The sequence below is a fragment of the Fusarium proliferatum genome (genome assembly GCF_900067095.1).
Source record: "Fusarium proliferatum ET1 genome assembly, contig: FPRO_scaffold002, whole genome shotgun sequence".
In the NCBI taxonomy this organism is placed as follows: Eukaryota; Fungi; Ascomycota; class Sordariomycetes; order Hypocreales; family Nectriaceae; genus Fusarium; species Fusarium proliferatum.
The window spans coordinates 396557-423738 of record NW_022194791.1 but is presented as its reverse complement, the minus strand read 5'-3'; the positions used below and the strand labels follow the sequence as shown (position 1 = coordinate 423738).

The 27182-nt window shown below is 49.3% G+C and overlaps 9 protein-coding genes across 9 annotated transcripts; 2 read left to right on the top strand and 7 right to left on the bottom strand.

Annotated features, from left to right (window-relative positions):
- Positions 1-427: 427 nt before the first annotated feature.
- On the bottom strand, positions 428-2031 carry FPRO_03703 (putative monoamine oxidase N; the record flags this gene model as incomplete). The annotated part of the gene is made up of 4 exons (XM_031226056.1): positions 428-614; positions 661-1508; positions 1558-1805; positions 1854-2031. 4 exons carry the CDS (start codon positions 2029-2031, stop codon positions 428-430), a joined length of 1461 nt encoding a protein of 486 aa, XP_031076630.1.
- A 751-nt stretch (positions 2032-2782) lies between these two features.
- FPRO_03704 (uncharacterized protein) lies at positions 2783-4777 on the top strand (the record flags this gene model as incomplete). Its single annotated transcript, XM_031226055.1, has 10 exons — positions 2783-2865; positions 2915-3063; positions 3114-3169; positions 3216-3285; positions 3340-3495; positions 3546-3807; positions 3858-4398; positions 4449-4494; positions 4542-4624; positions 4682-4777. 10 exons carry the CDS (start codon positions 2783-2785, stop codon positions 4775-4777), a joined length of 1542 nt encoding a protein of 513 aa, XP_031076629.1.
- A 1326-nt stretch (positions 4778-6103) lies between these two features.
- Positions 6104-11149, bottom strand: FPRO_03705 (uncharacterized protein; the record flags this gene model as incomplete). Its single annotated transcript, XM_031226054.1, has 8 exons — positions 6104-7154; positions 7228-7778; positions 7834-8159; positions 8238-8736; positions 8786-9159; positions 9292-10546; positions 10610-10698; positions 10750-11149. The coding sequence occupies 8 exons, from the start codon at positions 11147-11149 to the stop codon at positions 6104-6106; spliced, it is 4545 nt and encodes a 1514-aa protein (XP_031076628.1).
- A 1215-nt stretch (positions 11150-12364) lies between these two features.
- Positions 12365-14721, bottom strand: FPRO_03706 (related to permeases-unknown function; the record flags this gene model as incomplete). The annotated part of the gene is made up of 3 exons (XM_031226053.1): positions 12365-12555; positions 12607-14391; positions 14445-14721. The coding sequence occupies 3 exons, from the start codon at positions 14719-14721 to the stop codon at positions 12365-12367; spliced, it is 2253 nt and encodes a 750-aa protein (XP_031076627.1).
- Positions 14722-15213: 492 nt separating this feature from the next.
- Positions 15214-15442, top strand: FPRO_03707 (uncharacterized protein; the record flags this gene model as incomplete). The annotated part of the gene is made up of 2 exons (XM_031226052.1): positions 15214-15231; positions 15266-15442. 2 exons carry the CDS (start codon positions 15214-15216, stop codon positions 15440-15442), a joined length of 195 nt encoding a protein of 64 aa, XP_031076626.1.
- Positions 15443-17990: 2548 nt separating this feature from the next.
- On the bottom strand, positions 17991-19529 carry FPRO_03708 (uncharacterized protein; the record flags this gene model as incomplete). The annotated part of the gene is made up of 1 exon (XM_031226050.1): positions 17991-19529. The coding sequence occupies one exon, from the start codon at positions 19527-19529 to the stop codon at positions 17991-17993; it is 1539 nt and encodes a 512-aa protein (XP_031076625.1).
- A 551-nt stretch (positions 19530-20080) lies between these two features.
- On the bottom strand, positions 20081-20926 carry FPRO_03709 (uncharacterized protein; the record flags this gene model as incomplete). The annotated part of the gene is made up of 1 exon (XM_031226049.1): positions 20081-20926. The coding sequence occupies one exon, from the start codon at positions 20924-20926 to the stop codon at positions 20081-20083; it is 846 nt and encodes a 281-aa protein (XP_031076624.1).
- A 937-nt stretch (positions 20927-21863) lies between these two features.
- On the bottom strand, positions 21864-24418 carry FPRO_03710 (uncharacterized protein; the record flags this gene model as incomplete). The annotated part of the gene is made up of 6 exons (XM_031226048.1): positions 21864-22905; positions 22955-23049; positions 23097-23456; positions 23507-23911; positions 23959-24117; positions 24167-24418. 6 exons carry the CDS (start codon positions 24416-24418, stop codon positions 21864-21866), a joined length of 2313 nt encoding a protein of 770 aa, XP_031076623.1.
- An 841-nt stretch (positions 24419-25259) lies between these two features.
- On the bottom strand, positions 25260-26062 carry FPRO_03711 (uncharacterized protein; the record flags this gene model as incomplete). Its single annotated transcript, XM_031226047.1, has 3 exons — positions 25260-25280; positions 25344-25475; positions 25634-26062. The coding sequence occupies 3 exons, from the start codon at positions 26060-26062 to the stop codon at positions 25260-25262; spliced, it is 582 nt and encodes a 193-aa protein (XP_031076622.1).
- Between the last annotated feature and the right edge of the window lie 1120 nt (positions 26063-27182).

The window sequence follows — 27182 nt, the reverse complement described above, 5'->3', positions numbered from 1 at the left end:
ATCAGCTATATACTATAGTAATTAGTTAGTCATTATCATATAATGTCCAAGTTGTTATCTAGATGTGTTATTCACAGTTAAGACTTATTAAATCAGCAGGGAGAACTTGGTATCAATAGAGCAACTACTGTGACACCTAAGGTATTCAGTTCTGGATGATCATTAGCTACCAGGCTTTGTAATTTAAAGCTAGCATGGGTCTCCTGTAAAATAAATCCCTAAGCTGCATCGGGATTTTCTCCCAAACATTACTTGTTCTTGATCTGGCTCATCCAACACTGGGTATAAGAAACTCAGAGGATAATACTCTAATACTCAGATAAATGACTATGTATGTATAATGCATTTAATGATATGATGAACAGGGAAATGCGCGCCTCAACTTTTACACACAGTCTACACGAATCATGATGATCCTTGGTTCTAACTACAGATGGCTCCGCTCGGAAAGGGTCGAACGCACAGCCATGGCAGCTCGTGTTCCTTCTTCAATGGCTCCGTCAATAAAGCTACGCCATCCAAGGGCCCAATCCGAGCAGGCAAAGATGATGTTGCCCTGCGTGGCTCGCATGTCGCCAAGATGATCGGTCAGAAGACCAGGTCGAGAGAAGAACCTGAAATTGTTAACTCCTCCATATCAAAGCAAGGGGCATGACTTACCAAGCTCCCTTTGCAAACTCATCCTTGGACCAGTTGTGAAAGACCAAGCGCTTGATATCCATCGGAGCAAAGCCTTGGAAGGCAGCCTTGGTCTTTTCAATGTCCTCCTCAGGATGGAAGTGGTTGTGCTGACCGCCAAAGGCCACGATGTGAGTGTTACCAGCAGGGGTCGTACCATCTCCAAAGCCGTATGAGAGCTTGTTGTGAGGGTAGCTGATACTAGTCATGGAGCGAAGATCTCGATCAGAAACCTCAGCATGAACTTTGGTGCACTGGTTGACATGACCAATATCCGCCGCCGCCTTCTTCCCAGGCATCAGAGGAGGATCGAAATGCACATCGTTAAGAATGTTAAGCGGCATAGCGCTAATCATCTTCAACGCTCTGAACTTCTGGCCACTTCGCGCAGTAACTTCAACACCAACAGGACCACTCTTGACAGAAGCAACGGGGGTGCTAAACGAGTATGTCAAGTTTCCACTCGCCAAAGCCTCCTTGAAGAAACGAATAGAGAAACTTGACTGGCCGCCCTTGAACTTGTACTTGACGAGATACTCGATGCAACCTTGGTATGTGTAGCCGCTAAGCGCCCACCAGTGCAAGAACTCGTAGAAGCTAGTGGTCTCAAGGGTACCGCCGCTGCAGAGAAGAACGAAGGCTTCTAGGCATATACGCTCGTTGGGGGTGAGATCGTTTTCGATCTCGGCGAGACGGTCTGCAATGGACATGTGGTCGTATTTGGCGGCTGTTGGGCCGAGATTTGCGCTGTGAGGGAAGACTAATGCTTCACGACCGGCTTGACCGTCGATGTTGACAAGTTTCTCAAGACCACTTTGCATTAGTTGATCCTGGGTTCGTTAGTCTGGATTCTTGATTTCATATAGATACTGGACTTACCTCTTCTTCGTGGGTGAACTTTTGAGTGCCTTCAGGTGTTACCATGAGATACTTATTGACGCCCCTTGAGAAGTCATATGAGATCTCCAGTTCATCTTGCATGCCATATCGAGAGATCTCACGCCACACATTGGGCTGTCCCCAGTATACCCAGGTACCACCCATTTCATAAGGATAGCCCTCGATGTTTGAGCTCCATGACCGGCCACCAATGCGATCACGAGCTTCAATGAGCAACACTTTGAGGCCTGGTGTTTGTTAGTAATGGGTCATGGCTAAGAAGGACTTATACTCACCAGCAACGGCTGCATCACGAGCTGCAGTTAGACCACAGTAACCCGCACCAACAACAATCACATCAAACTTTGTGTCCTTGTCTGAGAGATTGGTGGGAGGGTTGATGGCCCCAATGCATGGAACACCAGGCTTGAGTCCTTGGGACTCAGTCCATGAGAAGCCGTCTCGAGAAGACATTATGAGGCCGTTTGGTCAAGCTTGATAGCAAAGACTGGATTACGCGTCCCTCGAGTCGAGACAACTCGAATGCTAAAGACACTTGCGCAACAAAACAAGAATGATAGACAGAATCAACCAGAAGTATCGTCGAGGACGGCTACTCATTTTATCCTCGGTCCGTGTTCTCATCCTCGCCCCCAGTGCCCATTTCCCCAAACGGAAATTTCGCGAGAAGATAACGATGATCCTCTATCTAGTCCAAAACCTCACGATACGAAGATCTCGCCCCATCGCGATATCAGCTATCTCTGACGCGAATTACCGCATCCGGTAATTTCGCGAGAGACCCAGACAATCTAGATCTCCCCCGCAATCCGCTAGGACCCAGCATCAAGGTTGGCGCTAGCAAGCCAATTCCTTGGCCATCCCGGAAACCAATGAACTATGTCATTCTTCTCGTAAATCTGCCGGATTCGGTATATTCAGTGGAGATGCACTGATATCGCAAAACCTGGGGTAATGGACCATGTCTTATCAGGATATCTCGGCAGATTGGAAGTGTTTGAATGATAAGTTGACAGTGAAGGCAGTGTAGATTGACGTGCTGTTGGAGATTTGTGCAACGGTGGCCCCCTTTCCCTGATAGGTCTTATCAACACAAGTGGCTCGGCCGTGTGACCTTGGGAAACGAGTATATGAGTCAAGCGTTTTCTCCTTCCAATCCTCCAACGAGAAAACTTCGTCAAAGCAGAACTCGATAACAGCCAATATGACTTCTTCAACGCAGGAGGGCGCTCTTCAGCAGCGTCTCTCGACTTTGACCATGGTCGCTATGGCCTTTGCCATTCTCAAGTTCGTCATACCCTGTTTTTGTTCTTGGCACTGGCTAACCCCTCGTCAGTACATGGATTGCACTCGCTGGTACCATGGCATACATTCTTCCTTCTGGGGGCTCTGTGTCGTTCATCTATGGATTCATAGTTTGTGTTCTTTGCAACTTGGCTCTTGCTGCTAGTCTGGGAGAGATGGCAGCACTTTGGCCAACTGCAGGTAAGAACAAACTCGAGTATGTCCTAGGAACAATGGCTGATTGCTTTTAGGTGGACAGTATCACTTCATGTACGCTCTTTGTACACCAAAGTGGAAACGGCCTATGGTACGCTGAACCCACTGACTCAGGAACAAAGACTAACAGTTGAAAGAGTTTCTTCGTTGGATGGACCAACATTGCTGGCTGGTTGACTATTGTGACAACTCAAGCCTTCTTTGCTGGTAAGTTATCGCGCATGGACGTCAGTAAATCGATTACTAACTGGTACAACCTAGCTCAACTAGTCTCCGCCGCAGCCGTCGTCGCTTCGAACAATGCATACGAAGCAACACAATGGAAGACATATCTCTTCTTTCTCGCGATTCTTACCTTCGGAACGGTCGGCAACGTTTGGGGCAACAAGATCCTCGGTCGCTGGAATGACATGGCTCGTAAGTCCCCTGTTAGCATATCCCGTCCCACCAACTTACGCAGTGGATAGTGTATTGGTCTGTCCTCTCTGTTGTAATCATGAGCATCATCCTCCTTTCCATGTCACCAAAGACAGATGCTCGTCAAGTCTTTACAGAGTTCAGAAATGAGACTGGCTGGTCAGATGGTGTGGCTTGGATCCTTGGCTTACTGCAATCTGCCCTCTCGCTCATTGGGTTTGATGTCGTCTTGCATCTAACTGAAGAGATGCCTAACCCATCAAGAGATGCACCTCGAGCAATGATGCTAGCTATAGTCATCGGCGGTGTCACGTAAGTCGTTCTATCCCTTCTGCTCTATTGCCGTTGCTAACCTGGTGCAGCGGCTTCCTATTCATCCTCGTCATCCTCTTCTGTCTCACAGACCCAGAAACGATCCTCGCATCCAACACAGGCATGCCCATCGTCGAACTCTTCCTCCAGAGCAAAAAGAGTCGTGCCGCTGCAACTATCCTAGCCCTTATGCTAAGTGTCTGTTTCATCAACGGCACATCAGCCAGCATCACCAGTGCCAGCCGTCTTCTCTACGCCATGGCTAGAGACAAGGGTATCATCTGCCATAACTACTTTGCGCATATTGAACCGAAACTCGACGTCCCGGTCCGCACAATCACCTTGTGTTTCATCTTCAACGTCCTCTTTGGGCTCTTGTATCTTGGTCCTGCTGTGGCTTTCAGTGCTTACATTGCTTCGTGCACTATCTTCCTCAATGTATCGTATGTCGGGCCTGTCATTGCCTTGTTGGTCAGAGGCAGAGGTATCCTCAAGGAGTACCAGACAAGAAAGACACCGGCCAGGATGGGCTTGAGGACTGGTGCTGTCGTCAATGTCATCGCAAGTGTCTTTGTCATCGTCATCACCATCGTAAGTACAAGATAACTTGACTGTTTCAACTCCTAGCTGACTCTTCGCAGTTCTTCTGTTTTCCGACTGCCCTCCCCGTGTCAGCTAATACCATGAGTAAGTATATCTGTCCTTAGTACCTGGAAGTTTACTAACCTGGACAGACTACGTTTCCGCTGTCGTCGGCGTTTTCTACCTACTTCTTGCCTTGTACTGGATGGTCTATGGCAAGACCTTTGAAGGCCCTGTAAGTCAACCACGCAATCTAAATGAAAGTCTTGTTCATCGTCTAACACAATTCCAGAACTTTGAGGCCATCATTGGACAGCCTTTACAGATCAAAGGAGAACATGAGATGGAAGCAGTTCAGGAGAAGTCTGAAACGTCAACGAAGGCTTGACTCTTAATCCGATATTTATTGCAACCCACAGGATAGCTATGACAATAAAGTTTTCATTCAGATCATTGTTAAGAGGAGAATAGTGAGTCGCAAGTGCTTGAACAAACAGTGGCATTGTTCACAGGACAAATCTCTCACACCCATGACTCTTGAGAAGCAAGAAAATATATGACTAGATTGATCTAAAGCTCCACCAAACTACTCTAAACTACTCTAAATGCTTTCGTAGCTTAGGATATGCTTAGGGTCATCGTGTTTGTAACGTCCCGCCTTGTTCCTTAGTTGAGAACGATGGTGCTGCAGTATAGTCTAGGGTCGGGAACCCCTGTGTGAAGCGTTAAAGATTATTTGAACTCGAATGGAGTCGCGATGTCGCAAAAAGCAGGATGGACTGGAAAGGCCGGTCCCGGTTCATACAGCCCTGTAGCTGTCTTTCGATGATGCGCCTGGAACTTCTGTTGAGGGATAGGTATCTCAGCGAATGGTATGTGGTTAACGAGATTTGAGGCACTAACCTTATGAGCCATGTTGTTCAAATCCTCGTGTAGACCCTGGCTATTTGCAAAGACCTTTTTGAACACTTTGCAACCAACAACGCGGCAGACGTGATGACCAATTAAACTCCCAGTCCGTTGGAGAGATAGGAATACAAAGCCGAAAATAGGCATGCTTCTGCAATCCTTGGGAGGTTGGCGAATGGCCATAATCTGGTCAAAGTCGGGTAGAGGAGGCGGGGTGAAGGAGGCGCTGGTGGTGGAGAACATGTCGGCCATTCGAAGTCGGCAAGTGACAGAACAGGGTAAGAATCAAATAGCTCAAGCTTGTGAGCTTAATGCTTGTTGGAGTAGGAGGTAGAAAATTGCTGTCAAAGGATAGAGAGGGGGATACCCAGCCACTCGTGGTTGTGAGAAGCGCTAATTAAGAGTCAAGCCTCGGTGATTAGCTTAACATGACATATTCAGATCATTATTACAAAGGGCAGGCAAGCGTTGTTAGATAACAGCTACACACAGAGGTTGATCATATTGGAAAGACGTAAGTCAAGATATAGTAACTTTGAGAACATAATGGAGCTATGATGTCGGAGAGAGACTTACTTACCACACAAGTACTTCACAAGCAATAAAGGAGAAAGTTGTGCAACCAATTAATTAGATGCTGACCATACCAAGAATACATGGGGTCCCTGTGAATAATACTTTTACTATAGAAGAGCCCCCTCGTTCCCGTATCATTTCAGAGCTCATTCACCTATAAAGACCCCATACCAAAATTTCATCCTCTCCATCTGCATCTGTCCCTTGTCCTTCCAGCCATATACCCAGCCTAGTTAGTACCATTGTCCTGCTTTTTGATAGGACCTCCATCGCGGCCATCGTCCTTCGCCTTTCGCTTCATGCCCCTGTCGGGCGTCTCGGGCCTCGCTGCATCCGAAAAGGGCGCGTCGATCTCCGCCTGCTCTAATTCCTCGTGCTCCTGGGCCATGTCATCGATATCCGAGGACTCTTCATCCTCAAAGTCGCTGACCAACTCGAACCCATCGCTGAGTTGCTGCTTATCCTTTCTAGCCTCGACACCACAACGTGTCTGGCTGTGACGGTTCGCGGCTCCCCGCTCTTTGCTGCCTCGATCGCGAGCTTTGGCGACAGCAGCAACAAGCTTTTCGAAGAAGTAGTTAGAAAGCTTCTCGGGTGGACTGGATAGATGGGCCTCGATCTCGTCCGGAGATCCAAAGGTGGACGCGAGCTCGCGGCAGCCGTCGACGATCCAGTCAACGTTCTCTGTCCACCAATCCTGAATCTCGTCTTGAGGATTATCCAGCAGCAACTTGGCAACGATGGAGAAAACGTGTCCAAGGCCTATCATGTCGTTTGAATGATACTCAATATTGTGCCCGATGACATCTCGCTCAACAACCCAGGCATAGCGGTTGAAAGGCTGATGCCAGGAGGTCTTGATGAGCTCAAAGACGCAAATCTCACGCATCGCATCAGTCATCCAGTCAGGAAGCATAACTTCTGCAGACAACTGGTTCGCCCACTTGGTGACGCAGATGCGCTCTATGTTGTCATAGTAGCTGTTCTTCAACTTGATTAGGTGGAACTTGACAGGCTTGACCTGGTTGATTCGGATCAGGCGGCCGATGATTTGAAGCATGGCTTTCGCGGTCATAAGCCAGTTCATGAAAATGCCTTTGCAGCAGCAGGTATGCATATTGACACTAGTACCCATGTTGCTCGCATTGGCGACAAACACCTCGATGCCTGATTTGGGGTCGTTCCACTTGGCGATAATGTTGTTTTTGGTGATGGAGCTGTCCGAAGGGCGAACGGTAACAACGTCCAAACCAGCTATAGTAAACAGCTGAACCACGATACTATCGTACACAGTTAGCATATTCTCACAATTCCAAGCAAGCCTGCTCGAACTCGGGAAGGGTTGGCACTTACGCCTGAATCCATGGCGAATCCACATAGACAAGGACACGTTCTTTCTCCTCTCTGACATACTGCCATACCAATTCCAAGGTTCGGGTCATGACGGGACTCATGTAGCAGAGCCAGTGGATATAGCCAACACGGTCGCTTGGTGGAAGTAAGGATGGGTCGATGTTAGTCTGATGAAAGAAGAAGCTGAGCCCACCATTGATGTCGTTGTGAAGAAGTTCTTCAACCTTGTCAACACCGACAACTGGTGTCGACCGCGTCTTACTCTCTCGTGCCATTTGCGAATTGGTACGAACGACCGTGGGATCTCTCAGCGATTTGATACGCTGGTTGACAGCATCTTCCTCTCCAAAAATAATCGGGTTATCTGAGGACAAGAGTTTGTAGTTCCGCCAGTCAAATGAAGTCAGGACACCCTTTCTGTGCTCGCCAAAGTTCATCTTGGGAGGAGAGTCCTTGATTTGATGACTGATGGTCTCAGAGTTACCGCTTCGATGCATATCCTCGATGCTGGACTCCTTCATCTTCTTCTGGAACAGCTTCTTTGCCTGGTCCTGTCCCATTTTTCGAACAGCATTAAAGATTTTTTTTCGTTTCGTCGTGTGTTACTTCTTCGAGTACGATCGTCGAATGGAGTAGATCCTGAGCAGGACAGCACACCTTTCCGTCCGGCAATTTAAGCGGTGTCCTCATGGTACGGCGAACCTGGAGCATCTTGTAGATCGGTCGCACAACGCGATGACCAGCCTCGGTTCCCCAATTGAATGCACTACCAGCAGCGCGGAAAATGACCGGGTTGGTCATCCAGAGGCGACACTTGCCGCCAGATTTGTTGAAAGCATCTTGGAGGGCGGCAAACTGGGAGAACTTTGTCAAGTAGGCTTCAGTGAAGATGCCATGCGTGGCATCCTTCCCGCCGTTGAACTTGTTCTCTTCTGTATAAGGATCATAGCTCTCGTCGTACAACCCTGGCACCTAGCCAATTGATCGAATGTCGACGTCAAGTACAATACCATAAGCTGCCCACATGAGAGACAGGGGAGACAATAAGTCTCTGAAGGAACTCTGAACCGGGGTCCCAGTCACCCACAAAAGCTTCTTCCAGTCGAGAAGGCGCAGCATGTGATTATAGATGCCGTTGAGCTTTTTGGCGATGTGAGCATCGTCAGCAACAATAAACTCAAATGTTGCTTTCGAGAAGGCTTTATCTTTGGACAGATACTCGATGAGATTGCCGTCGGCCTTTTCGGCAGCCTCGGTTTCGTTTTGGGTGATAAACTCGATATCGTCCATGTTAAGCTCACTGGCGGTGTATTTCTTGATGGTCGCCTGCTCCTCCCGCCCATCCTCGACATCCTCATCCTGGGCTTCAGAACTGTCTCTCGCCTTCGTTCGTTGTTTAATGACCGATGCGGGGGCTTTGCCATCCTTGAAGACAAATAGTCGCTCTCTCTTCAAAACGGCGCGGCTGGACCATGTTGGGTAGGTTGAAATAACGACGACGTGGCCATTCTGTTGAAGATGTCAGATTCATAATTCCAAGCAGGGGTGTTTGAAATACCTTTGGATCATGGGTACTATCGGCGAATTGATTCAACAAACTAATGCATTTGTTGTTATCAACCACACGTGCTTTCCTCTCCGGGAATTCGCTGGGCGTGCTGTAGTAGACGAAGATCTCGAGGTTTTTGAAGTTCTCATGGCCCTCTTTCCAGGTCTGGCAAATCGCATTGACTGGTGTAAGAATAAGGGATGGGTAAAACCTGATGTCCGATTCGCCTCGAGTCTCCATGTCCATGTTATACCGCTCTTCTTGGCGTCTTTGATTGAGGACGATGGTGCTATAGTAGATTTTAGTTTTCCCCGTCCCCATGTCGTTGGAAAGGAAGGTATGTCGCCAAAAAGTCTCTCCACGTTGAAAGGTGCTGACAGCATCTGGGACACATTAGTACGTCAGTGGTATTGACAAGCGGTTGCAATTCCAAGCAGACTTGTTTGAATATTGTGTGTTACAATTCCAAACAGACCGGCTTGGAATCCAATAACATCAAGGCGAGCAAAACTTACCTTCCACTTGGTGGGGCTTGAGGGACTCAACATCCTCGCGGTCAGGATACAGTCTGAGATCAGGCCAAGGCGCAATCCCAAACGTCGCGCAGAGGGACTGCAGCCCTTCCTTAGACGGTTCTGGCTGAAGGGACGATAGCACATGCTCCAGAGCGTACTGCTGGCGACTGAGCTTTACCAGCTCTGCTTCTTTTTCAGGGTTCGCACGCCGAAACTCCGTGACAACTTCAGACTCCTCCTGGCTTCTGATGAAATCGTTGATCTCGTTGCCTGGAAGGAAACTGTCGACATGTGTGATCGTTTCCTGAAGCTGAGCCAACATGGCGTCAAAGTCATGCTTTCCATGGACAGAGTTGAGAAGACCAATAACAGCTTTGAAGCTTGTCTTGCTCAAAGGCTCCATGTCTTTGATCCTGGCCTCAGCAATTCTCGCCTTGATGGCAAGTTTCGGCCGGGTTGACTGAGTGGACTCCAACAACGCAGCGCAAACATCGACATGGTGATTTCCAGTGACTGCAGGCAGAGCATCTGGATCCGGGGGTATCTGATAATCACTGAGGAGGTCAATGTCTCTGCCGCCATCCATCTGCTGCTCTCGGTACTTCTTCGCCCAAGCCTTTTGGGCTACCCGTCGCTCAAGGCTTTTCTCCTTGACACTGGCTTGGAACTTGGCACCCGCCACGAGAGAAACGTCCATGACCGTGTCGCCAACCTCCGGAACCTCTGCAATCGCCGCCGCGGACTCATCGAAGTAGCCTACGAACCCCGCCTCGTTGGCATTGCTAGATGGGGTCCGCGTTATCCAAGCCGTACGCTTAGATCGACGGCAAACAAGGGCGTAGAAGATCAAAATGGCACGGTGTAGATCTTCCATGGAAAACAAGCCCGCGACCTGTGTTCCAGTACCGCCACCGAATTCCGCAGGAGTTGGAAATCGATGAACGTACTTCCCTCTGTCGCGAGAGTAGACACGCTCTCTGTCCCAGTCTATGGGAGCAAAAAGGAGGATCTGGACAGCATGGGCAAGAACAAATGCCTTTGGAGATATCTGTTCTTTGTTCGACAATACCCTTGAGTCCACGTGCTTGTTGAGGGCTGGGATCAAAGTTGGCCTGGGACAAAGTTTCGCTACCCGGTCGACAAACGACTTGATCTCTTCGTCGTCGTCATAGGCTTTCAAGACGTCGTTTGGCGTCGGCTTTGGGATCGATGAGGCATTTTCCTCGACGCCGCGAGCTCGGAAATCTGCGTATATCTGTTCAATGAACTTCTGAAACTCGACTTCATCTCCTTCTGCATTATCCCTGGTCTGCTAAACCATTGAATCTGGTGCATTGGCATTGATCGTGTCTTCGTTGGGTCGGAAGTTCACAGCTAATAAGGCAGCCTTGCCGACAATCTCGGGGACTTCACGTATGGTTAGCATAATTCCAAGCAGACCTGCTCGAATTTTCTTACCAATGATGTCGATATATGACAAGAATTCCATTGTGCCCTGAAAGGTGCAATACCTGGCAACTTGCAAAGGGGGATTGTCGACAACGAAGCTTTCCTGAATCAAGACACTATCTGGATACTTCCGCTTCTTGTGCTTTTCGCGATCTTCACTATTTATCTGTTGTTGTGTTTGCCTTGGGCCCTGGTGGAACACATGCTTATAGTCGCTATGCTCCTCGGCCCATGCAGGCCATTTGAGACCCGGAGCAGCTAGATAATTCTTTTCCGCGTCGAAAATGCGAAATAGACTGATAAAGCCATGATGATGCTTGGCGGCGTCTTTGGCTTCCCGGGTCTCGGATGCGGTCCTTTGTCGGGGGGTTTTGCCGGTCGTCTTCTTCGCTAGAGCGCGAGACGGCATGTTGGCGAGGGGGCTGCTCGGGTCACAATTGGATTCGAGTTCAACGATGCTAAGCAGGGGTGCTTGAAAACCTAAGAATGGTTGATTTCGAGCAGGCGTGTTTGGAATAGTGAAGCGTATATCGCACTTTGAGAGACGCAAGTGTGCCAGTGTGGTATCGCGATCTTAGGCGCGCAATGGTATTAAGGATCGAGAACACGATTACCGGATTCGAGTAAGTGACAATTCCAAGCAGACGTGCTTGGAAGTGCTGGAAAACTTTCAAGGCTAGGACAATTGGAATCGCGAACTTAGCGTTAAGTCGCGAAACAAGATAAAGAGGCTGTTGAGGGCTCCGAATTCGTCAAAGGCTTAGAATAGCCGACTTCAACGATTCCAAGCAGGCGTGCTTCAGAATTCCGAATGAAAGAGAAGAGAAAACGCAGCCCTGCCGGTCTGATCGATGAAGAATATGTAGGAGGAAAGGAGGAGGAAGTTGAAGAGAAGAAGTGAAAGAATTTATACTCGAGGAGCTGGCTGCTGATTAAGCGAGAGACACGTGACTTTCTCATAGCTGGTAATTGTGTTATGTCTCAATCATGTCAGAAAAGTCCAGACAGTTGAGTATCAAGTTATCCATGAAGTTGCAGTCTTGATGCGGAGAGTTGTCAATTGGTGTGCTACCGTTAGGCTAAAGGGGCAAGGATTGTCTAAGTGGAACATAAACTAGCCCAATAAGAACGCTAGACAAATGACACTAGACAAGAACAAGGTTCTTTGCTCCCCACCATATACAGACACCTTGATCAGAGTGGGAGAGTTCTTCAACAATGATCAACGTCGCAGTAACACAGACTGTAAAGTTTCGGTAGAATGAGCTCCATCTTCCTCAAGCGGTCGTGAGATTTGAGCAGGGTAAATGTCAGCCCGGCCTGTAGGAAACAACTCCTCTGCTTTGTTGCTTTTGCCTATGGTTTCCATTGTTCCTTTTACCTTGGATTCCGCAACCAATTCCCCTATCACCTCTGGACACACCCTACGCTTAACAACACAATAGCATTGTTGTCAACTGAAAAAGACAATATACAGTCGCTGTCTTGAACCTTGATGAGACCGTCATAGAACTTTGAAGATCAAGTGGGTATATTCATATAGCAAAGCTAGCTATTTGATCGTTGTAACATCTTCCGCCATTCGCTTCAACAAACACTCATGACGCATTAACTATTTGGGCAATTACCACTCAGCACCGGGCAGAGCAATCTCGGTTCCCTTGAAAGAACCGCTGACCTTTCCAAGCTCGAGGGCGGCGTTGATGACACCACCGAATCCTTCTCCAGCGATCAAACCAGCGGCGATCGCGAACGCATACATCTCGAAGTGGTTGTTGAACCACTTGCGCCACCACCACGCAGTAATAGAGCCAACTGCATAATTTGTTAGTTAAGAGTTCGTAAAATGATACCAAAATGACTTACAGAGAATGGCATTGGCATATCCGGAGTCGGGGCCGAGAACCCAGGCGACACCGACGGACATCCAGTTGGGGAGCCAATCACGGTACTTCTCGCGGGAACCGACGAGCCAGAAGTGCTTGACGATAGCCTGGACAGCGCAAAGGATACCCATGGCAATGGAGAAGTAGGCAGAGGACTTGGGGATAGGGATGCTGGGCATGGTGACAGCAGTAGCGACAGCTTGCCAAGCAGCGACGGAGGGAGCAGCGAAGGGGCAGATATCAGCGGGGTCATCGCTGGGTCGGTAGACGCAAGGGTAGGCAGACATGAAGAGGACAAAGATACCGGGGGCAAGGAAGACGGAGACGACGGTACCCATGGCCTGGGCGTAGAACTGCAGCTTGGGGGGAGTCTTGAGGAGGAAACCAACTCGGAAGTCGCTGACAAGAGAGTTGGCAACGTCAGCAGTACCGGAAGCAATGTTACCGGCAACGAGGTTGATTCGCTGGGCATCCTTGATGGCGAAGTGGTTCTTGGTGATACCACCATAGACAAGCTGGGAAGCCTTGGCGGAAGCAGTAAGGGGAGCACAGTCGGTGACAGCGCCACCGTAGATGGACATGAAAGCGAAGATGACACCGAGGATACAGGCGAGGAGAGCAAGACCAGCGTTCATGTGGAACTGGACCTCGCTGACGATCATGGCGAGAACGAGGGCAGCGAGAGTACCGGCGACCCAGACCCAGGTAGGGACCTGGTCCTGAGCGGAAGCAAAGTCCTCAACACCACCGTCGGCATCAGCCTTGGCAGCCTGCTTAGCGAACCAAGCGTTGCTGTGACCGCGAGCCTGGAGTCTGTTGTTGATGGAGCGGGCGGACTCGTGGACGGCGAACTTGATACCATCCCAGACGACCTTTCCGTGGAGGAAGAACTCAATGAGAGAGTAGACCATGAGGACCATGACACCGGGCCAGAGCATCCAGTATCGGGGTGAGGGAACGTAGTCGGGATCGTCGACACCAGTCATGACGCTGAATCGAGTGATGCCTTCCCACTTACCCTCGCCGACAGCGATACCAATGCACTCGCCATAGTGGACTAGAAGAGGACCGATGAGACCCCAGGCGACGACGGTTCCACCCCACCAAGAGACAGCAGCGTTGAGACCGACGAGGATACCGGAGCCGAAGAAGGCGGGAGTGAGCTGGATGTACCAACCCCAGTTCTCAGGCTCAAGAAGACCGCTGGCGGTGTATCCAGACCAGACATAGAACCAGGTGAAGATGTGCCAGTTGTGAAGAATACCGTCGGCATACTGTCCAACACAGATGATGAGCAGAGCAATGATGAAAGCAATGCCCAGAGCCTTGATCTTTCGCAGCGCATCAGCCGCACCGGATCCAACAGCGTGCATGGAGCGGATAGTCATAGCGGTAGCAGTAGGCGTAGGGAAGACGAGGTTAAGCTCTCTGGCGACGTTGATGATGAAGAATCGTCGGAGGGGAACAGCAGCGAAGAGGCCGAAGAAGGCGCAGACGAAGGTGATGGTGAGGATGCGACCAAAGTCCTTCTTGGGGTCGTCAGAGAGGAGGTCGAGACGGTACATGGCGGGGAGACCGGCGACGAAGACACCGGACATACCACCGGCGCCAGTGGCAGCGGCCTGGATGATGGAGTTCTCTTGGGGACCGAACTTGCCGCCGAGGATGGGGACGTGAGGGAGGGACTTTGTCAACATGAGGATGAAGCCATAACCGAAGATGGCGCCGAACATGGTAGCGGGGAAAGTGAAACCAGTCTTGAGACCTGCAGTTTGTTAGTATATGAGATGAAGGTTGAGATGTTGAGGGTGAGCATACCGAGATAGACGTTGGAGGCGTTGACAAGAGAGCCGAGAATGATACCAACAATGACAGCACGAGCAGTCAGAGGGTTAGGCTCATGCTCAACACCCTTTGCGGGAGGGAAGCTGGAGAACAGGTCGACGATACGATCATCTTCGCTGTCGGCCTCGGACTTGAGGTCCGTGTCGAAGTGAGGCTCCTTCTCATCGTAGCGATGCTGCGCGGTCTCATCGTATCGAGGCTGGAGGGTATCCTCAGGCACACGATCGGGGACGACTGTTTCGGCGACCATGATGGGCGATCAGTTGAAGAGTCAAAGGAGAGCTTGAACTGGCTGGTACGAGAACCCGAAGAACTGGGGGAGCAGCGATCTATTTATCATGTCTCCTGCAACGTCGTACAACAGCTGGGCAGGTGTTGTTCAGTGGTGGCACTTTTGGGACAGCGCCCCGATTGAGTAAGTGGCTGCCAACCCCATCTCTCACTCAAATCAATTCCGCACTTCGGGGGGGACTTTTTGCAACGGCCCCAGAAGAGGAAGCGAGACAAACGATCTTTTGACAATTGCCAAATAAAGAGTCGAGCATCCACAGATTGGGCGGACCCCTTATCTTCGTGAGGGAACCAATGAGGATGGGGCGGTTGTGTTTGGAGCTGCCAAAATGGGAGCAGTATTTTATCGTGTGCTTGAACTTTTGTGCATGAGATGAGTTGAGGACCAGGGTCAAGGGCTCCACCCCCAGATAGAGGAGAGCGGGTGGCACCGAGGGACGATACGCGCCACATGTTGATTGATCTGTGTGTGAGTGTGTGTGTGTGTGCTACAGGGGGATTAGGTATTAAAGATTTTATGGTTGTTATGGTTATCGGGGGGTTACTCTGCATTAGACTGTGAATGGTCAAGGGGCGCTGCCACTCGCAATATCATTGCCTCACTAGGCCATGCCATCACTGAATCACCAGATACTCACTGTACCTACTCACTCATTGCATCCTCGGCGCAATACATTTAATTCTAGACCACAATCCACAAACCCGCTTCAATTGCTCATATTTCCAAACCTCCTGACATGTCCTCCGATAGCGCAGTCGTTCCCCATATCAATCAATCAATATCTCTCGCAATGCGAATGAATAATAAATCGGTATTACCCTCCAAACAGCCTATCAGCGCCGCGCTAAACCCAAACGGTGGGTGTGCTCCGTGTGCTGGCCAATGGCTCGGGGAACCTTTGTTGCTCTTGGCGCACTCTGCGGGTACCTTTGTTAGTTGGAGAAGGGCCTTTTTGTTTGGAGATGCAACAGGACAGGGCATCAAGACTCCGGAATGGAATAACCTCTAGTTAGATACGTAGATAAGCCTAAATGGAGATCTGATGTTGCACCGAGGGCCCGTCCGTACTCAACAGCGTCATGGATATTCACAAGACACCGGAGCCTTAGTGATGCATTTTGTTCAGGTAGGTATTTACTTGACACTGCACTCTGTAGGTGAAACAGGCCTCTCATTTACAGCGCATCGCCTCCCCCGCATTCACTACAGCGCTCTGATATTCCGCTGTCGAGTGCCGAGGCCAGGGATTGCCAAGCCCAAAGGGACCGCTGCTTGCATTTCTGGGATGATCGACCCTTGCCCCGTGCTATCTCGGGCCCCCATACTCGCACTGCAGGAATCACCTGGTGTTCCCAAGCCAACATACAGAATGGACTTTTGTCTACGGAGCAGCTTGACTAGACCCAATTCTACACATCGCTCGACCCACTGCGTAACCATCAGACGATAGCGAGTTCCACGATCGTGATGCTATCTCAGTGAAAAGAAATGCCTACCCTATTGCCACTGAAATCAATTGCAACGTTTGATGCACCATCTCTCATCCCAGTAAATCATCGGCGTCGCCATTGTCGATCAGTGTGTGTGTGCCTGGGAGGATATTCTGGAAGATTGGAAGATCGGCTTGGCCACAGATACCAAGACCGTTATACCCGTGGCCAAGAATGCGGCGACATGCACTAACCGATGCCCAGAATTTTTTCTTCTTTCTGACGTTCATGGATAACTTCGACACCAACTCGGTCGCGATGTTATCAATCGCCCGCCACGCGAGCTTCTATTTTCGCGTTCTAGGCGGATGAGGATCGCAATCCCTGTATTTTTTGTGCTCCATGACAGATTGCGACACGATTACAGGTTGATAGCGATTCATTAGTGAGGTCTTAGTAAGATCCATCACTTCAATCGTATTTGGGCATATCTCGCGATTTTGAAGAAATGCTTGACGTTGCTGTAGCCATTATTACAGTGAGGATAATGTTGAAGGCGCGAGCAATTATTTTCTCGCACCGCCGAGCGCACTGTAATCAAATGTATCGTTTGTATCAAAATGTGGCATTCAACACCAAAGATACAGAGTGCACAATGCCTGCATGATTGCCACTTGGCACTCACCACCACCAACCCAACTGCTGCTACCCTTGCAAGTAGCACTAATCGACAATTCAAGGTTAAAACCTCTATTTTCCTGTTTCTCTCCGGCGCCAGGCTCCTTCACGTGCTAATGCAACCTTCCAACCACCAAAAACAACCAGGAAAACCTTCCAAAGCGCCTAGATAAAACCCTCCCCCATATCAATTAGCCACTATCAAACAAGCATATCATTCAGCTCCGACCCAACAGTTAGGAAAAGTGCCCCAATCCGGGTTTTCGCCGGGGTCATCCTGACCTACCCCCAGCCTGTCAAAGGTTCCAGTCTAGGGAGCTTCCACTTCGGGACACGCTCTGTCGCTTCCCCGTGAATATCGCCCCCACAATCGGGATAGATTACATATGCACGGGAGGCGAGAGGTCGGGATCTTTGTTGGTTACCAAAGGGTGATCCTTCAGGCGGGTTGTGGCGGGTTTTGGGAAAGACGGTTTTTGGGCCTTGATAAACCGATATCTGCTATGCTGATTTTGGAATGAGATGTCTGGGGTGAGCGCGTGATGAGGGGATTGCCACAGAAGTTCCGGGAGGAGCTGATATACGAGGGGTGAAGGTGTTGTTGTTTGATAATGGATTGCGGCACGGGCGACTATCAAGGTCCTTTTTGAGAGACCTGCCCCAAAGCGTAACCTGTCAGCTTCACTAGGTCAGTATCTTTTCAGAAACATCGATTGAAGATGGTTTACACGATATCTCGGAGGATTTCACCAAGTTGTAAGTCTTGGCTTGGATGAGCTACCAGATAACATCAACAGGCCAAGATGAAGATGTCAGCGGTCAATCTCGAATGGACATGATATACGAGGCTTATCAGATCGACGATGAGATAAGACATCGCCTGCAAATCATGTCGCGAGGAAAAACTATCTTTGCTAAGTTGACAACCCATTGTCGATATACGACCCAATGTTCCGATGACTGAACTTGAAGAAATATTGGACAACTCAAGACATGATATAAGTAGAAGTCTTTTAAGACCTCAGGGAAACCTGCACTAAAGATGGACATTATCCAACGTTCTGATAACCTCACTACAACTCAGATCTGCCATCCCACCAACGTTGTCTCTGAATTAGCCTATGGCTCAGTGATCCCAAGACCTGAGAACACCACTGTCTTACAACGCTCCAGATACTCTTCCACATCCGTCTTCATGTGCCAGGCCTCATTATACGCCGCACTCAAACACAACTCTCCCCTGAACGTACCAAGAAATAAACCCAGCCCATTTCCGAGCTCTTCGCCCGTCACCCAGGGATCTCTCGCCTCAAACGCACCTGTCTTCGGCACCACGATAGCGTTAGTACGACCCATGCTCGAGATCGATACAGACGGATGAGCATTGGGCTCCGGCACAGGCAGCGGACGAGGACCAGAGGGTAGAGATGGGGTAGCTTGGGAGAACATAGTTGGGGCGAGGACGTAGAATTCTTCGTCTTGTTTGACTGTGAGATAGAAGTCTTTGACGGTTTCGAGAATGGAGAGAAACTCCTTCTTGCGCGTTTGTGCGTCTGGTTCTGTGGAAGCTGGGTGCAGATCCATGTCAACGACAAGGCTTTGGCCAGAGACAGAATGGTAGACAGCTGCCGGATGACGAGCCGTGCTATACGGTTCTTGACAGCTTGAGCGCTCATTGCGTAGGATGTAGTTGATGTATCGAACTCGCTTGGTCTGAGTCGGTTTATCCTGTAGGTCTCGCACGACCATAGCAGCCGCGGCATGGAAGACATGTGTCGGCGTAGCCTTAGCCATCTTACATGCCTCCAGGAGCTGTTGCGTTTCCTCCCTGGTGAGAGTGAGTGCCAAGCGCTGGTGACGGCCTGGCAGTAAATCACCCTGTCGATAGGGAAGCGCAAGAATCTCCACGCTGGGATCAGAAGCGGCGGCGGCTTTTTGAGCTGCCATCTGCTCGAGTCTGTCTAGTTGAGCTTGATCCGGGGCTTCGGGGATTTGAGCGGCGACTCGGTAGGATGGACTCAGGTTTGAAGTCTCACTGCCGTCGAGGGCGGGGGTTTCATAGGAGTTACCCTTTTGGTGGGCTTCTGAGGCGAGGGATATGAAGTTGTTGAGCATCATGAGAGTTCCGATGCCGTCGATTATGTCGTGAGGGGAGCGGAAGACGAGGTCTCGGCGGATTTTCACGGATCCATCATCACCGTGCTCAGCTGGGAGATGCAAGATAAACATGGTTGGGAGTTTCGGAGCAGGAGGGTCTGAATTAGCCCACTCATTACCAGTCTGACCATTGGAGACATGGATAAGAGTCCTCTCCAGCCAAGCATCCTTATCTGCTTCTCCCTGCAGCTCTCTATATGTCTTGATCCACTCACCTGACTCAACGTCCTGAGTCACTTGAGATGCAAGTGTAGGGTGAGCGTATCTGAGTGCAAGCCATGCCTTTCTCAAAGCTTCGTCAACTTCAAGATCAGCATCGTGCAACGAGCCCTTGGTATGCTGAATGGAGAGTGAAACATGCCCTGTCATTCCGAAGAACATGCGACCGCTTCCTTCGTAGAGGACGACCATCGTCGAGTAAAATTGCTCGATCTCATCGATATGACGTTGCCATACTCCAGGCTTGGCTTGATGCCATTGAAAATCCCGAGTCGTAGTCATTTTGTTTGGTAAAATGATACAATACTGAATGATCCTTGGTTATTCGATTGGTATTCAGATAAAATAAATAATTGGAAATTCCAAGGAGCGCAAAGCACCTTGATATAAGTAGTCCCCTCAGGCTTGACGTCGAGGAGGAACCATTCACCTGTCGGGATCACGGGCCGTCTTCCGGGCTGGCCATCTCAACACTCACTGGTCCATCTGGTAAACCAAGGCAAAACTCTGGTTAAACATCTCAATGATCCGAGAGTTGTGATGCAAGAAGCATATGCCGCTATCATGAAGCCAATAGGGTGAGACATTGTCAAGACCTTGATGTTGGTGGGGTTCTGATCACAGTAAGTGGACTTTTGATATTGCCAAATAGGGAGATTGAATAGAAAACGCGCTATCCAAGCTAGGTATTAGAGACAGCGCGCTTGTCCTAACTGAGAAATCTAACCAGCGTTTTATATCAGATGATATACAGAATCAAACCACTCCCATGCGGCCAAGAAATGGGTTTCTTCGTGTACACTTCCTCCCCTTCTCTAAGCACCAAGCAACTCTCAGGGTCTGGTGACAGGCTCAGGACGCAAGCAAGGAAAGATGAGGTTCCTCAACGCAAGTTTCATCATCTTATTTCCCAACCTCTTACTCCTCTCCGCATACTCCTTCGAATCATTGACATGCGGAAACGGCACATCAGGAACTTCCTTGCCCAAAAACTGACACAACGGCTCCCAACCATCCGCAAGCTTGAAATCCAAAAGCTGCTCCTTGGGTACAGTGTCTCTGATGTACTTGTTATGTCGAACATACGCTGGTTTAAGGTATTCGATAATGTCGTTGGGAGAAGGCGCCCTCGTCCAGCCTTGATGAAGCTTATTGCACGGTCTCGGACTTAAAAACCCAGAGAGATCACCGACCTTGGCTCCGAGTTTTCGTTGGAAGGGACTCGTTGAGCTCTTGACTACGACGTGCATGCTCGGAAACCACTTCTCGATGTCGCGCTCGATAAGAATGACTTTGGCGTCGGGATAAGCGGGGATGAGCGACTCGGCGAAGAAAGAAGCGACATCAGATACAGCATCGTAATCTCCAAACACTTCGTCCCATTCTTCGCGGGAGAATGGTTTGCCGCGGTATGTTGGGATGTTGGTGAATGTTGCGTCGGCCGCTCTGTCGAAAATAGGCCATTGCCATTGAAGTTCCTCAAGCTCGGCAGCTTCCCAGCCGTGATGCACCTTGGGATAGCCGAGTATTTGCAGCGCTTTCATAAGCGACGCTGAGCCATTGCGGGGAGCACCGAGGCATAGAATTGGTGGAGGTCGAGTTGCTTTTGGTGATGCCGTTGACTCCTTGTCCTTTTCGCTCTGCGACGACGAGTCGACGGTCTTTTCTTGGTTGTCCATGTTGAATATAGTGATACTGAGAAGTAAGTAGAGAGAAGTGTAAAGGGGAAGAAGTGGCCAGGTGATCTCTTTATTAAGATCCTGCGCAACGCTAATTTCTCCGACGATGGCTGAGACACGGAAATCTTAGCATGGGTCCAGTCACACTGACGAGAACCCTGCAGCCTTTTTATAACCAGGGCATAAAGAATGGTTGACTCATGATAAAAGTATATATTGAATGGCTGAGTTATTGAGAGTCAATATTAGGTAAAATGGCAATAGAGTCTATTCTGCCCAGAAGCCAAAAAAGCTAATGTGTTATTTTTACCGAAAGGTCACCAAGTGGTGAGAAGTAGATGTCTTCAGACGGACGCCATGGATCATCATCAATTTCGCCCAATTGCCTTGTCAGACATGGCGCTTCTCATATGCTGGGGTAAGCACTTGTTCTAGCGGGCGTAGATCAAGCCCCATCGTATTCGTAGTTGAGAAGGATCTGCGACAGAAATGAAAGACCCCTGGTAAGCAAAGAAAAGAAGGTTATTCGGGATCCCGAGGGGCCGTAAGCTGACGCGACATCCGATGGTACTGTGGTGCTAGCGGCAGGCATTGGAGTCCGCACTGAACAGAGTAGTAGAATAATTTATGGGACAGTTTCTTTTTGCAAGAAAAATGTTGAACAAGATAACGAGTCTTTCTACTTCAGGCGTTCAGCTACCGACGAAATCTCCCGGCTCATCCTGGATAGTGATCTCGGAAGTGTCGGCATGAACCAGGATCCTACGTAACCTTAAATCCATGTTTGCAACAACTACCGAACTTTTAATTGAATGGGCGGAGACCTCAATGCCTCGGCTTCTTGTCCACAAGCTCTCGTTCCACGCCTTTGGAGCTTTTCTATCATCAATCTAGTAAATCTGTCAATAAATCTGCAACAATATTGACGGGAGAGATCTTACTCGGCCTCGGGGAACCGCGTTGGCAGCGGTCGCACAGCGCTCTTTTTCTGCGGAACGAATGGCTCGCTGTTCTCGGAGGCTTTGTCGTGCTGCAAGCCACCGGGTTTTCCATCGGTGATCTCTGGCAATGGAATATAGTCGCTGTACAAAGAAGACACTGAACCTGCACTTTGTACACTGCCCGGCTTGATTCGGCCAGTACCACGCAAGACCGATATTTGGAGCTTGGAAAAGTTCTTCTTGAATCCTTGTTCTGAGATGACTTCACCGCCATACTTGACGAGCCTCCACCGAAGATGAAGTCTCAGGTACTCCTCAATCTCACCAAAGTCCTTGAGCGAGTGGTCGGGAATGTTGTCTTTGGCGTGTTGAAGGAGATGGATCGTCAGAGGGACCTGAGCACATGAGAGGACCTGTGCTGCAGCTTGTCTCTTGCAGTTCATACAGGAGCCTTCGGATGTGCTCTGTCTACCACCAAAGGAGTACACATGACCGATGTAGTTGTGCTTTTCGAAAGTCGTCGTGTCTTCGCCTGGTGGTCCGCCTATGAAAAATTGGATTGTGTAGGACAGACCGTCCAGGGCGTATCGGTCATACACAACATTGATGATGTAGTCTTTCCAAGACCCTGTTCGACTTTGGCGCGGCTCTATTCCGATGGGAATGGTGCTATACCCGGCCATCGATTCAATTAGATGTCCCGTGCCTGGATAGATCGTGTCGATATGCGATCGAAGCTCTCGTTGGAACTTCCCCGTTATAAACCGACCATGATTTCGTATCGTTCTTTCAGTTACTTCTGCAAGGTCATCATACTGGTAGTTCAGCTCTGTCCAATCCCGACATGCCTGCGCAGTCCAGACTTCTTTTTCAGGATCGTTGTCTTTCCTGTGAAACGGTTCAAGAGGGTCCGTCTCTTTGTCGTCGGTGACAATGGAAGCTTTCACACTTGCGGTGTTAAGTTCGCCTGATGGTTCGTTGTCAAACCATAGCTTTGGGTTGAGACATTGCCATATAGCCAACAAGCGGTCTATCTGCCTGCTTTATGTCAGTTAGGTTGCGTGGCTGGGCCAGGTAGGTTACAAACACGTGGTGAAGCCAAAAGATGGGATCAAACGCTGCTACTGGCACATCACTCATGTGTCCCATACCAGTGGCATAGTCACTTCCGCCGGTTAGGTTCTGGCGCTCAAGTCAGCCAAGTCCCCATGATTCGTTTGCCGTCTTACGTGGATATTGTTGTGGATATACTCCAAAGATATATATCCCGTCTTTGGACACCCTTTGCCTTCTGCTATCCACTTTGTCGAAGCAAACTGTCCCCAGTTCGAATTATAGCCCTTAGAAAACATGCGATTGACTGCATCTGATAGGCTTCCAGGGTTCCATGTATAGTCTTTCGAATGCTGCTCCATTGTGCTCCATCTAGGCTTGCCGTCAGGTCCATCCTCGTGAACTCTTGCAAGGCTGGCGTTAGATCTCCAGCAGTGGTTTACCCCTTCAAGTCCTCTGAAGTATCTCGCGGGATCCTTCTCATCTTCTTCTCCCTTGAATATCCCATATCGGCTAGTTGCAGATGTCTTGCTCCACTAGGCGCAAGTCAGTAAGCGATCAATCGACAATTCGTTGGTAGACTCACTGGAGCCCAATCGCAGTCGTTCTTCAGTGGCAGCTCATCGTGAACTATTGGGTTGTCATGGATATTCCATTTGGCGTTGCCTTCTGGCATGCTACCGAATGGCAACGGTTTCCCTGTCTTTGGGTCCTTTTCTGGGTTCTCGAAGCCCACCAGCGGGTTGGGATAGAGACCGCTTTGCGGAAATTGGTTCTTTATCGTAGTAGGTGGGTAGATTCGGACGGCTCCTTGCGTCAGGACTGAGGGGCAGACTAGGTCTTCATGGTACCTTTGTTGCCTAGCCCAGTCCCAGTATGGCATCCGCCAGTGCTTTGCTGCTGTGTACCATTCGTTTGCTTCGGATGTTGGTAACCCATGCTCGCTCGTCCAGTTGTTGATCATCAGCCTCATATTCTCCCAAATACATTGCTGTTTATGTCAGAACCGAATCAAGTATGTCCAGGATCAGACCATACCTCGAAGAGAAGCATATAAGGTCTGTGCCATGCAGGAAAGTTCAGGCTGTTGTGGTTACAATATCCACCGAAAGGCTGATCACCAGCCTGTTTCGTCTTCTTGTCCGGCGCGTGTTTTGGTTCCGGCGCTCCGTCCCAGGCAACTTCTGGATACCCATGCTAAGCAAAGATCAGTCAGGCATTAATCTATCGGGACACAGGTACTTACGATTCCGGCAATCTGGAAGTAGGAGAGCTTGTCATTGACAGGCATCGACTTGAAGCGTTCCAAGGCGAGCACAAATAGCGTCCACTGTTTTTTCTCTTTTGAGTCGCCTGAGTTGGCAAGGGATGATATCTCCTTACGCACTGGAAGACCTTTCACGTAAGGAATCTCTCCAGGGTATCTCATGGCATTCGGTGGCCGAGGAAGGCCCTTGATGCCGTATGTTACATCTTCCGGAGGAATTGCTTCACCCATAATGGTGGATGGGTCTGTCAACATCGGACGAGAAAATCTGGCAGTAGATGTAGGAAAGGTGGGCTGACGATACGGAAGACTCCTTATACTTAGAAGCCGTCTCAACTCTCACTAGTAGGCTTATCTGCAATTATGACGCAAAGTGCAACTCTCATAAATAAGTACTGAAACTCAACCCAGATTCTGCCATCTGGTTCTACACTAGCAGTCAGAAACGTCAAGCCCGATGATGCGGCTTGCTACCCCAGTGATAAACATCAGCTCCAAAGTTCAGCCAATATGACGACGGACAAGAGTAATCACAAGAGTCAGAGGTCAAAGCTCAACCATTCTTGGAATCGAGTGTCTCAAAATACCCATCTTTTGGGAATTTCACATGCATTAGATCAAGACAAAAGCTGTAGCGAAGCCAACCAATACGCCTAGTGCCAGCCGCCGTCGTCACAAGCTGAGGAGACCCCGGGATCTACGGCACTAGTTAGAACAAAGCTATCTCATTGGTCACTGAACGAGGAGCTGCAGAGCTATTGAGCCAAACTAGCCAGCTCATACTTGTCGATGGAGCTGAACTTGGCAAAGGTCAACGAGAAACGGTAAGATCGTCAATGGTATCGCAGCGTCACGAACGGGTCAGCCCGGTTAGCTCATTGCCGAGCGACAAAGAACCCGATTGTCAACATGATTTGACCCAAGTCCCTGTAGATAACAACTCTACTTTAGCCCTCAAACTCTTCTCTCCTTCCTTATCCACAGCGCCCAACCCAGATGCACACCAACGGTGAATATGCCAGTTACAACACAATAGAGCCAGATCCAGTTCGACACACGCCGACCTGACTGCTCAAAGCTGAAGAAAGAAGTACTAAAGAAAGTCTTATCAGATAGGTCAGAAGAGTCAGCGTTTCAAGGTTTGTCGAGGTCTTACCGCCACAAACGTCGCTGGCAGAAATGCGAGGGTGACCCAGGCTATAGCTCTCATGTCGGAGCTATCTCGAAGTGCTGCTTCAGTCTTTTGGAGGTTCAAAGCACTATCACGCTGTGCCATTAGATTGAGACACTATGTCTGATTAGCTGACTGTGCAAGGTGTTTTGAGAATTCCGGCTACTTGCCGCTTGCATTTGCGCCTCTGCTCGCTTGGCGAGATAGATACTTCGGGATCGATTGTTCCCAGACCACGTTTTAAAGGCCGAGATCTTCATTTTAATTGAGGATACTGCTCTATCCCAAGAACCATCATCAGTATTGGGTTTAGCAAGACTATCATTTAGCTCCTGTATCCAATCAAGTAAACTCTCATTGACTTGACATTTGGCCTCGGTCATGGCACAGTCCGAAGCGATGGAAGTGATCTTTCCTGGAGCAGCTTCAAAGTCAACGTCCTGCTCGTGGCGCCGCTCCCAGACCCTATCACCATAAGCATAGTGATTGAGTTCTTCATGATATTTATCATTACGGTAGTTCTTGTGAGTTCCAGTTCGCTTCTCTACCGAGTAGAGAGAATCCCTCATGAGGGTGAGTTTCTCTGCGGTACCTTCTATCCTCTGCTCCATCAGGATGAGTGGCACGAGGAGAGGGTGCCATGCAAGGGCTTTGAGAGCTTGTAGACGAAGTAATAGATGTTTGATGTCAGCCTTGTGCAACATGTGCGCTACGACGTGCGTAACTCTTGAGGCTGGGGAGTGGACAACAGAAATGCTGAAGTTGGCAAGGTTAGAGTCCCATCTTTCTGGTTTCGCAACAAAGCCTGGGGAATCGAATTAGTCTGTGGCACTTCGAAAGAGACAGCACAGATTCAATCTTCGAACATGCCTTTTAGGCCTCCTTGCAATGGAACTTCGAACCAGGTGGGGGGCGTCTGCATCCGTTCAGTGCAGATAAAGGTATTTTCTAGGTGCAGCAAGTCGAGGTGCTCCCTGAATCCTTTCCAAGACAGAGGCGGTGCATTGTCATTTTCAGTGTTGAAAGGTAAGATTCTGGAAGTTTAAGACAAACACGAATAAGTCAGAATTGAGGGTTTTAATGGATCCTCTAGAGAATGGAGCACTTACATTAGTCTGAGAATGCCTTTTGACCCATCTTGCTGTGGGAGCTTAGATAATATCAGCACAGCAACAATGGAAAAAGCCTCTTGATTTTACCTCAAATACTTTAGAGAGATCTGGCGCGGATTTGGGGTTGTTGGAGTCGAGGGGAACCTCGCTATATTTAATCTCACTCTCATGCTGCAAGCAACTCGTTAAAACCATACATCCAAAAACGATTTTGTTTTACATACGGGGCCTTCAATTATTTCTACAAATCTTGCATCGTGCGAATCGACAAACTGATCGAAAAATCCGTCGCGTGGCGTGTTGGTGAACTTTTGGATCCAGGGCTTGACACAGCCGGCAGAAGAAAGGGTAGTTTCCACAGATGCCATGCCTTAGGAAAGTTGAAATACTAGGCGATTAAGAAGAAATATGATGTTTCTAATGTCAAATTGGGAGTTGGGAGAGGAGAGGTATGAGATGGGGTCGGCATGCAGGCCCAGTAGCCTTTTAATGGTAAGCCTCTTTTTCCACTTGGAGCGTAGGCAACGAGGCATACCGACTAAAGTGGCTGTGCATTGCGGCTTGTACCTACAAGTAATTGAAATTGTGCATCTGAGATCATGGCGTTGTCCTTACTGCTGATACCTTTCTTCTAGACTAACGATGCCATAGAAAGTCGAACTGGATTTAATACCTGATAAAATCCAAGAAGAATGAATGTTTTGCTCATTTG